The sequence below is a fragment of the Aegilops tauschii genome, chromosome 6, assembly GCF_002575655.3.
Source record: "Aegilops tauschii subsp. strangulata cultivar AL8/78 chromosome 6, Aet v6.0, whole genome shotgun sequence".
Lineage (NCBI taxonomy): Eukaryota > Viridiplantae > Streptophyta > Magnoliopsida > Poales > Poaceae > Aegilops > Aegilops tauschii.
The window spans coordinates 401,227,758-401,239,272 of NC_053040.3; the positions used below are offsets into that span (position 1 = coordinate 401,227,758).

The window sequence follows — 11,515 nt, forward strand, 5'->3', positions numbered from 1 at the left end:
GTGTGTTAGACAATTTGGTGTAATGCACTCGAGAACGAAAGGAGGAGCTACCATCACCGACGGTCGCAAATGTCAGAGAGGAATCAGTGAGGGAGAGTTCCACCATATATATATGAGAGGACGAAGAATCCCGACTGTTGTCGTGGGGGTCGCTTCTCCTTTGTTCCCGTGTGCTAGCTAGACATTTTGGTGTAATGCACACGGGGACAAAGGGAGGAGCGACCATCACCAACGGTCGAATGTATACACCACGTGAGCTGAGAGTTTTCAAGAAAAGACTCGACAAACCGATAGTCAACCCGTGATGAATAATAATGATCTAACTTAGGTTTTTTAGTACATATATTTAATTGTAGATGTTTAATATTTGAATTATGAACATAGGAAATGTCGTACTCGGACGACGAAAGTCTCCCGGGGGAGTGCGACTGGTGCCACGACGACCGAGGTCAGTGCGACAGGCCTCACCTGGACGAAGATCGGCGCTTCAGTATTAAGCTGGAGGAGACGTTCGATGTTGAAACGGTACGCAACGACGACAAGTGTTATTTTTTCGTAATTAAGCACGACTTCAACTATTTCAACGTGTACTTTTCATCTTTTACAATTCGGCTAGCTTATCCCATGCCATGCAAGACGCTACGTCTTGGAGAGGATGGGTTTTGAAGACCATGAAAGTATGGAAACAAAGAAAATTCACCTAAGGACCCATCATGATATAGATTTTGAAGTAAAGCTGTATAATTCTGAGAGCGTAACCCATTTTGGTTGCAAAAATTGGGAAGCATTTTGCAAGATGTATGGTTTTGATGAGGGTATGCTTGTTACCATGGATCTTGGTGATCCTGACATCGAGCAAGACAATATGGACATTTGGGTCCTTGTTGATACGCCTCCAATTCTACCGCTATGTGAGTTTCTCAAACATAGTTATTAGCTAATTTATATTGTTCATTTCAAAATAGTTGACAACTTTTTTTCATTGACAACTTATTTTGATTGTTCAAACAATGTGCGGAACATGGTAGACAGAACCTACTACACCGATGGCTCTGAGTTAACTTATAAGGAGAAAACTCATCTGGTCGGATTTTGTACTGATATTGAGAATTACAATATCTACAATCAAACTCCTCATCATTATGGTCCTCAATACGTGCCACTAGTGCACGTGTTGAACTACGGTAACTACTATGGAGATACCCTGGTAAGATTTCTTACTATTACGACATCCGTGCATATTTTGCATAGTTCTAAAACTAGTACATTATCATTGCTAACTATGAAGTTATTACTATGTTTTTCAACAGATAATCCCAGAGGATTGTGTGCCTCATTTGATGTATCAGAATGGTAGGCTTGATGTTTTGAATATACAACCAGGTCATCCTACGAATCTCAACTGTCCATACCGGATTTCTAAAAGAAGTGGAGACATGCAAATCAAAGAATGGAAAAAAATGTATGGACAGTCGCAAGGAGCTTCTTGGAAGCAAAAGGAAGCGAGGCGCAAGAATTGGAGACAGGATGATCTCCATTCTCCATAATGGAGAGTCAGGGTATATATTGTTTTATGCTATTTTACCTTAAAGAGGGTATTTCGGTCCTACCTAATACTGATGATCATGTGCTAAGAACAATTAAGTAGGGTTGGTTCGATGACTGTGAGGATGATGATCGTATGACTTGTTATTAATAACGAGTAGAAGTTGTATGATGATGATTAGTAGGACTTGTTATTATATATGATGATGCATGATGCGCGCATGAAGAGTTATTATATATCAGCGGGTGAAATGAACATGGATTGGATTGAAGTGAAGGCAACATGCATGTGGTGCGTGTCGAAAGTAGTACAATCCAAACTTGATCAAGTCCGGATTAGTATTACTTTCGACATGCACCACATGTTGCCTTCACTTCAATCTAAGCCATGTTTAGGCATAGCAGTACGTAGCGTTGGTAAACCAAGCACGGAGATATAAGAGAGTACACTTCTCTCTAATAGCTACCTAATAACAACCTAAATTAACCCCCCAAAACCCCCAAACCCCCCCCCCTTTTAAAAAAAATCAAAAACCTCAGCTCCTGCCAGGTGCTGACGCGTGGATGCCTATTGGTCCCGGTTGGTGGCACCAACCGGGACCAAAGGCCCTCCTGCCTGGGCTCCCCGCACCGGTCACGTGGACGGCCTTTAGTCCCGGTTCGTGTAAGAACCGGGACTAAAGGGCTAGGGCATTAGTAACGACCCTTTAGTCCCGGTTCCTGAACCGGGACTAAAGGCCCTTATGAACCGGGGTAAAAGCCCCTTTTCCTACTAGTGCATACAGGTACAGTTCATATGGAATTAAAAACATGAGCAAGGGGATTACAAGTTTTAAAATTAACAAGTGCCCGCAGGCTTACAAACTAAAAAGAGATAAGGTGCCCGTAATCCCTTTCTTGTCCCTCTCCTCAGAAGGTGGAACAAGACAGCAGGAGGGCAAAAGGAGCGCCTAGGCAAGTACAAGGAGCAGAAGGCACCAAGAGAACTTCTTGGTGCTGGGAAAGGAGCTGGAAGACGAGGCAGCGGGCCGGCAATACGCGACGAAGGCGTCGGTGCCCACGTACTCCGACTTGACGGCCGCCACCCGCCTTCTTCGCCTTCCCCGGCCCTCCTATGCCAGCCGCCCAAAGAGACGACGGGGAGCGCCCCGATGGAGAGCTTTACGAGGAAGGCCCTCGGCAGGGCGCGTGGCCGAGGGATGGGCGACGCGGTCAGTCGGAGTCGGCGTCCCGTCGCTCATCTCCCTCGTTGCCACTGTCGCTGTCCTCCTCGTCACTCCCGCTTGAGGAGGAATCTTCATCGTCGGAGAATCTCTCCACGCAGCACTTTAGGCGAGTTCCAAGATCTCCGAAGACCTTGACGGAGAGCAGGCCGCCCTCCATTAACTTGAAGTAGAGGACGAGCCCCGCCGTCAAGCTATGGATGCGAGCAAATGTCTTCCATCCACGACGGAGGTACATAACATGAGGAGCGGGGAAGTTGACGTCGACCCGCGTGCCGCCGTTCCCGCAGCCCCTCATGTGCAATATGAGGGTCTGGGGCGGATCGAGCTCCATTTCCCAAGCAAATGGGGTAGGAAGATGGAGACGACGACGCGGTGGCCGGCGCAGCCTGATGAAGAACTCCCGAGGCTGGTCCCCGACGTGGCCCTCCATCACGGGCGGCATCGCTGGCGGAGGCACGGCCATCGCGCGACCTCGGCCTCGCCCCCTCCCCCTTCCTCTCGTGGTCGGCTCCGCCGCCGCGAGCTCGTGGCAAGGAGGAACGCGTTGTCGAGCAGCGACCCTCGCCCCCACCGTTGAAGGGCCTGCGCCCCCTCTCGCCATGATGGGTGGAAGGAAGAAGCGGAAGTGGGAGAAGATGGATGCTGGGAGAACGTGGGATGATATCCCCCTCCCCCTCCTTATAAAGGGGCGGGGTCGAGGCTCGGCCGCCCCACTCGACCAATCCAGCCATCGGAGGCGCAGGGAATCAGGACCGACCCGCTGCCGCAATCAGCGACGACCCGGTTTCCCGCCTCCACCGCCTGCCACCTGCATAGGGGACGCGTGGCGAGCAAGCAGGATCGAGGGGACGGGTGAGGCGACCGTTCCCCACCCCGTGATCGTGGGGCGTGGGCGCCTTGAAGACCGCGACCCGAGTTCACTCAGTAAATGAGCCGCACCTCTGTGCCTTCCTCTTTTTCTTATGGGAAAGGTGCGGGCACCTCTTTACTGCGATGTGATGCATGCATGCGGGAATCGCCCCACGCAAGACCCCCACGTCACACACGACCCTCCACGTCGCGCGTTCAACACGGGTCGTGGAGAAGTGCAGCGGACGGAAAGTTACTGCGGTGAAATCCGCCCCATCTGCCCGCGCACCGTTCTGGGCTTGGCCCAACAACGCGTCACGCTTATGTGTGGCCTAGACCCGGGGGCTCCTGTCGGTGTACAAAAGTAGGGGCTCTCCTTTTGACCCCTTTACTTGTGCACGGGCAGTCAGAGCTACGTGCCGCGACCACACTTAGCAGGGCAGAGGAGGGAAGTCGGAGAGAAGCCAAAGCACAAGACGACCAAGGCAACGCCAAGACCAGAAACACAGAAGAGCAAGAGGGCGAGGTAGGCTCCCCCAGCAAGATCCTTGCCGAGGCAGCCTCCGCAGTCCCGGCAAGAGCCTTGCCGGGGCAACCTGCCCGATGCCAGCAGAGCAAGCCACCCTTGAGCCCATGGGTCCCAACACCACCAACTACATTGGAACCAAGGCTCGGGAGGCGCCTCTGAGGTGGCATGCAGATCTTCGTCAAGATCATAAACATGTGAGATCAGATGAGGACCAGAAGACGGCGACCCTCGACGGGATCCTAGCCGAGGAAATCCACAAGACCCCCGGCAAGCGCCTTGCCGGGGACGACCGCAACGCCACGGCAAGACCCCTGCCGGGCCCCCGGCAAGACCCTTCCCGAGGGCATCAGCGGGGCCACTCCCAGGCCCGCACCAGCCAAGGCTCCGCCGCCGTTCGCATGCAGCTGCCAGCCCAACCAGCTGAGCAGGCACCTGCGTGGCGACATGCGGCTTCCAGGCCAACTCAGCAAGCACCTACGTGGTGGCATGCAGATCTTCGTGAAGGCCCTGCCACCGCGCCACCTCAGCTGCCTGCCTGCCTACATGGCACCGCACGCATCGCTGACCCAGGCGCGTGTCGAAGCGAGGCGGAGCGGCGACGGACGGGACGGGCCTCGTTCCCGTCCCCGATAAAGCTAATGGACACCTAAGTAGTGCATTTAATGCGCTTTGTCCCTAATGTGGACATAGCTATCATAAAAACGTCTAAAAATATTATAGAACAAATGAATAACCAGGTACAATTGTTTCTTTGTACATATGATTTAACCGATGAGAATACGATACTACACTTATATTTCGATTTATTTATACACAGGAATAAATGAATCAGAAAACCAATTAAAGAAGAGCAGCAATCCTTGCATGCATGCGCTTTACTGTCCTTGCATGCATGGACTCCACCACCGAACCATCCATCCCATCCATCATGCATGAGGAGCAAAAAGCCAACGTCACAGGAGCCAGACAATTTTGTTTTGGCTAAATTAACAAGAGGAGTAACGTGATGAGGCCAAAGACTTGCACCATGATGGGCCAAACAAAGCTACCGCGCTCGGGTATGCCTGGAGGGCGTGCCGGAGCACGGGAGGCAGCTCGACACGGTCACCACGCTATTCCCCAAGTACACTTTGATGGACTGCGTCGACGATGTCCACTCCTCCGACCAGGACGCGGCGTGCTTCTGCGTATGGATTTGGACTGCGGACCCTGAGTCCATTGCTCGTCGAGGATCGCTGGGTTTGGAGGAACGCCCCCGCGTCTCCTCGCCGCTGATGGACTTTCCCGACCTCGGCTTCTCTCAGACGCCACCCTCGCACGACGGTCCGCCGAAGATTCTCTCCTATCCTATCCTACTGCACCTTGACAAGGTGTGGGACTACTCGCCGCTGGAATCGGGCGGGAGTTACGACTCCGACGACGACATGCCACGGTGCCGATCCTTGCAGTGGCATTTTAGGCATGAGGATGCTTGGCGCCCGGCTTCGCGACGCCCAGCACACCAGCGTCTCGGACCTCGTCGGCGACCGCCGTCCCCGGACGGCGACGGCTCTAGCGGCGGCTTCCACGACAACCAAACTGGCCCTCTGGTTGGCGTCGGCAGTGGGACCCAGCAGGGCGGCTCCACAGACCCAAACCAGGGGGGCTTCGGCGGCTTCATCGGCTAGCGGCGTCGTCACCGGCCGGCAACTCCGGACGCGCCGGTTAATGGTGCACTAACGGCGCCTGCCGTTTTGCCTGCGTCGTCGGGATCTGTCAGCATGCATGCGCATGCACCGGCTGATGCTGAGGGGCCCACCCACGCGGGGGACGAGTCTGAGGCCGTGTCTGTGCCTCTGCCCGCTGCGCCAAGGCGTGCCTTGGAGGACTTGCTATCGGTGCAGTCACACGGGCATGGGGAGGCGACCACAACTCCTATTCAGGCAGCCGACAGCACCCCTTTTGCTGCCTATGATTACTCACAGATGGCAGCTGTTGGTAATTTGTCTGCGGAGGTCCTCGACGCCAAGGCTGACCATGAAGACGACCATGCAGTAGACTAGGGTAGCCTGACGCTACAGTCTGTGGACACGCAGGCTGTCCCTGACCTGCCTCTTGGGCTTGGCCAGCTGGTTCATGGCCTGTACACTCCGCTCGGGCAAGATGGTGTTGGGCCGATAGTTGGACCAGCTATTGTGGCTCCCGGGCCTGGACCTGTGGTTCCTGACCAGACGGACGGAGCCAGCTCGAGCCTGCCTTCCTCCCAGCCCCAGCCAGAGGCATTCCTCGCAGCCATCTCCTCCACCATCCCGCCGGCGATCCTCACACCACCTGCGGCGGCCACAACTACCCCACCCCCGCCACCTCGCCGCACCAGTCGTCGGCTGGCTGGCAAACCGGCGGCCGCCCTCGGCACAATCGAGCGCGCCCGCGGAGTCCTACGTAAGAAGTGGGGAATTGCAGAGGAGGACGACACGGCCAAGTCCGAGGAGATCCTGCTGCAGCGGTTCCTCGATCTTTTTAAGGAGCCTCTATCTGCCGACGAGGCGGAGGCGGTCAAGGCACTCTTCGGATCCTTCCAGCTCTCCACGCCCAGGAGCGCACCCCCCAAGCGCCCTACTGCATCTCGCAGGGGCCGCGCCCGCCGTGCAGCGGCTGCCTGAACCCGGGTCCTTGTCGGGCTCACCGTGTGTCGACGTTCACATGTTGATTCACATGCTGAAAGGGGGTACCCCAATTGCCCCAGGAGTTGTACCTGTATCCATGTCTCTGTTTTCTTTCAGTCTTAACTTCCTGTCTGTTCTCTACTCCTCCCCATCAGCTTGTATCGGCTCCTTAGGCATCTTTGCCTTAGCTATTGATCCTTTATTGTTTAATTGTGATCATCTAGTTTCCTATGGCTAGTCACAATTGCACTGTGCTCAATTGGAATGTGCGTGGCCTCAATAATCCGGCGCGCCGCCAAGTTGTGCGAGACTTGATTTCCCATCACCGTGCCTCGGTCATTTCCCTCCAGGAAACTAAACTCCAGTTCATCGATCGCAGTATTGTTTTGGAGACACTTGGCCCTGATTTTGCTGATTCTTTTTGCTATCTACCTGCTGTTGGTACTCGAGGTGGAATCCTCTTGGGGTTCTCCTCCCATCTGTTTGACATTCTAAACACATCGGTCTCCACCAACACAATCTCAGCATCCGTGTCTATGCGCGAGTCTGCCGCTTCCTGGAGCATCACTGCTGTTTACGGACCTCAGTCTGACAGTGACAAAGCCGCTTTTATTGAGGAAATTAAGGGGATTAAATCTGCAATGCTCCCATCTTGGATGCTGCTAGGGGACTTCAACCTGATTTGCAAGGCCGAAGATAAGAGCAACAGCTCCATTAATAGGAGACTTATGAATGCCTTCAAGTCGGCTCTGAACGCACTGGAGGTTTCGGAGCTTCGTCTCCATGGACGGCGTTTCACCTGGGTCAGCAGCTGCATAGCACAAACCAGGACAAAAATTGATCATGTGTTCTGCACGACAGATTGGAGTTTGTTGTTTCCTCAGTGCCACTTGCGTGCGGTGTCTTCCTCCATCTCTGATCATTGTGCTATGGTGCTGACTGGGCAGGTCTGTCAGCGTCAGTACAGGGGGTTTCGTTTTGAGGATTACTGGATTAAGCTCAGGGGATTCAAGGATATAGTCAGCGAGTCATGGGCTGCTGTAGTCTACCACGGTGATGCAATGTGGACCCTTCACCACAAGCTTTCGAGGCTGGCTCGCGCGCTTCGCATTTGGAGCCGCTCTCGTGTGGGTAACATCAACCTCCTGAAATGCATTGCGGATCAGATCATCATGGGTTTGGACCAGGCTCAAGATAGTAGGGATCTGACCATTGCGGAGATCGCACTGCGGGTGTTCCTGAAGCATAAGGTTCTGGGTTTGGCTGCAGTCCAGCGTATCCGCATCAGGCAACGCTCCAGGTTGTTGTGGCTCCGCGCAGGTGATGCTCACTCAAAGCTTTTCTTCATTAAGGCCAATGGCTGAAGGCGCAGAAATTTCATTCCCTTGCTGGAAACTGATCACGGCCAATTAACCCTGCAAGTTGACAAGCAGCAAGAGCTTCTGAACCACTTCTCTGCATCTATAGGCACTTCGCGGGTGAGAGAGAAAACTCTGAACTGGGGCTATTTGGGGCTGCCTACCCATGATCTGACCTCTCTGGAAGCACCATTCTCTGCAAACGAGGTCCGTGCCGCGGTCATGTCACTACCTTCTGGCAAGGCTCCGGGTCCGGACGGATTTACGACTAGTTTTTTCAAGAGCTGCTGGGATCTGATTGGTCCAGATGTCACGGCTGCACTGAATCAGTTATTTAATCTTAGGGGTAAGAGATGGAATCTCCTCAACTCTGCACAAATAACCTTAATCCACAAGTCAGATGATGCTGTCCGTGTTAAGGACTTCCGCCCCATAAGTTTGATGCATTCAGTGGCTAAGATTCTGTGTAAAACACTCTCTCTCAGGCTTGCACCCTTCCTCTCCACTTTGGTGCCATACTCTCAAAGTGCTTTCATCCAGACTAGATGCATACAGGACAATTTTCTCTATGTGAAGAATGCAATTCGTATGCTGTACAAAAATAAGGAGCCTAGCCTCTTCCTGAAGCTTGATATTGCTGGTGCTTTTGACTTGGTCTCTTGGGGTTATTTGCTGGAACTGATGCAGCGGCTAGGCTTTGGCGCCAAGTGGTGTGACATGATCAGCCTGATCTGGGGTTCTGCTTCATCGAGAGTTATGGCAAACGGCGAACTTGGAAATCGTTTTTATCACCGTCAAGGTCTGAGGCAGGGTGACCCTCTGTCACCTATGCTTTTCACGATTGCGATCGCGCCGTTGCATTGGCTGTTTCTAAAGGCTACTACTGTTGGTGCTCTGACTCCACTTCATCTGCCGCCTTCTCAGCTGCGGGTGAGTCTATATGCCGATGATGCTGCCCTATTTTTATCTCCGACTTCTAGGGACATTGAGGTCTGCAAAGGAATTTTTTGTGCTTTTGGCAGCGCCTCTGGACTATGTGCTAACCTTACCAAGAGTGGTGTCTACCCTGTTTGTTGTGAAGAGCTTGACCTTCAGGCTTTGTTGCAAGCCTTCCCAATCGCGGTGATGCAATTCCCATGCAAATACCTCGGCCTGCCATTACACTACAGGAAGATCTCGAGGAACGATGTGCAGCCAACCCTGGACAAGATGGCCTCGAAACTGCAAAGATGGCGTGGCAAACTGCTCTCAAGCGATGCGAGGGTGCGGCTGGTTAACTCGGTCCTCTCTGCCATCCCCACATACCTCATCTCGGTGTTCAAGTTGGACATATGGGCCATCAAACAAATTGACAAACTCCGAAGGAACTTCCTATGGAGATCCAAACCGGAGGCCTCTGGAGGAATTGCACTTCTGAATTGGGCCACGGTCTGTCGCCCAAAGAGGCTTGGAGGTCTCGGTGTGCTGGATATCAGGAAGTTTGGGCGTGCTCTTCGGCTTCGCTGGATGTGGTTAGATAAGCAAAGGGAGATCAGGCCTTGGACTGGCTCCGTTATTCCTTGTGATGAGGTCGACCAGGCACTTTTCAGAGCATCCTCCACGCTTAATTTTGGGAATGGCAGGGACACCTCCTTCTGGCATGACAGGTGGCTTGACGGCCAAGCTCCCAAATTCATGGCCCCTGATCTGTTTGTACTAAGCACCAAGAAGAAGATTAGCGTTTCCGAGGCAATCAATGGCCAGGCCTGGATGGCAGGATTGCGGCGCATCACTCAGACCTCGCAGCTTCGTCAGTACACACACCTTTGGCTTAGACTACAACAGGTTCAGCTTAACTCTGAAGTAGATTCAGTCTCTTGGAAGGGCACCACGGATGGTGTTTACTCTGCACGGTCAGCTTATCAATACCAGTTCATGGGCTCATACTCCAGTATCAATTTTGAGAAGCTTTGGAAGACCAAGGTGGAGGGAAAATGTCGCTTCTTCATGTGGCTGTGGTTGCGAGGTCGTGTCCTAACCAATGATAATCTCCAGACCAGAGGGATCCCTCATGCCAACTGTTGCCCTCTATGCGATCAGGAGGAGACACCCTTCCATCTAATTCTGAAGTGCTCCTTTTCTAGGGATGTTTGGCATCAGGTGGCCTGTTTGTGTGAGACTATGGAAATTGCGTCAAATGCCCAGGCCGCGGCTTCCATCTCTGAATGGTGGAATGATCTAACTTGTTCTTTGGCTAGGAAGGACATGGTCACGGCAATTTACACCTGCTGTCAGATTTGGAAGGAGCGGAACAGGCGGGTCTTTGAGCATGTTTCCCTTACAGCAGACGGTGTTCTTCATCTTATCAGACAGGATCTTCGGCTACCCACAACAACCATGCACTGGCTATCAGACTGCGAGAATGACCCACCACCGGAGCCAGATTAATTTTCGTATTTTTTCTTTTCTTGTAATTTGCATTTCTGCCTGGGGCTGATCACGTCTTGGCCATCTGCGTCATGCAAGTTGTACCAACATTCTATTCCTCTTAATATATGGGCGGTCAACCGCCAATTCCTCAAAAAAAAAACCAAAGCTACCGCAACCGCCGTACAGCATCAGGTCTTCGTACGGCCCAGCGTCCTGTGGTACGACGGACAGACTCGCTGCACGTCCACCTTTAATAAATAGTCCGTCTAGGTTAGGGTTTAGACTCGGGTTTTGTTTAGAGAAGTTTAGCTATATTGCTACTTTTATTTGTCGCTCGTAGCGGCTAGTGCGACCATCAAGACATCCTATCGGAACCCCATCTTGTGATATTAATCCCATCTAGCATATTCGCAATTTTGAGATTGCTTGGCTATTATTTTCTTGCATGTTCTTCGATTTGCTTACAGGAAAAATCCTTCGTGGATAGGTCGATCGCGTCGTTGGCTCGGTCGATAACGCCGTGGAGTTGGTTCAGCGATTGCCGTGGATATTAGTCGTGTACGGTTCTCCCTGTACGGTTGGTAGCCGGATCGTGAGGGTCAAGTCCCACCCAAAATCGTAGTTATCCTCTCTCATCGAAAGATCGGGTTCCCAGTTCACATCAAGTGATATCAGTTTTCAGGTTCATCGGCGAGAGATTTACAGTTTTGTTAGATTAGATCATTTTTCGTCCTACAAACCACACAAAAAAGCCAAAAAAAATTAGATTAGTTCATCTGCGGCACCTATCTTTTTAGCCTTTAGCAATTTTTGCATCTAGTATTTGCTTATTTGAATTTTTGGTTACATTCATCTAATACTAGTGCTGGTCTAGATTAGTCCGAGAGGAAATTGTCTACTAGATCGAACTTTGTTTTTGTCCAGCGTATTTTCCGCCGCACGCTCCTCTAGTCC

General features: G+C 52.3%; 1 protein-coding gene and 1 long non-coding RNA gene across 2 annotated transcripts; both read left to right on the top strand.

The window, feature by feature from the left end:
* The first annotated feature begins 995 nt into the window (after positions 1-995).
* On the top strand, positions 996-1,598 carry LOC141025401 (uncharacterized). Its single transcript, XR_012186877.1, has 2 exons — positions 996-1,207; positions 1,311-1,598. It is a non-coding gene; the product is annotated as an uncharacterized lncRNA (long non-coding RNA).
* Positions 1,599-7,330: 5,732 nt separating this feature from the next.
* LOC109784985 (uncharacterized) lies at positions 7,331-10,579 on the top strand. The gene is made up of 2 exons (XM_073502092.1): positions 7,331-8,114; positions 8,217-10,579. The coding sequence occupies exons 1-2, from the start codon at positions 7,331-7,333 to the stop codon at positions 10,577-10,579; spliced, it is 3,147 nt and encodes a 1,048-aa protein (XP_073358193.1).
* Positions 10,580-11,515: the final 936 nt, after the last annotated feature.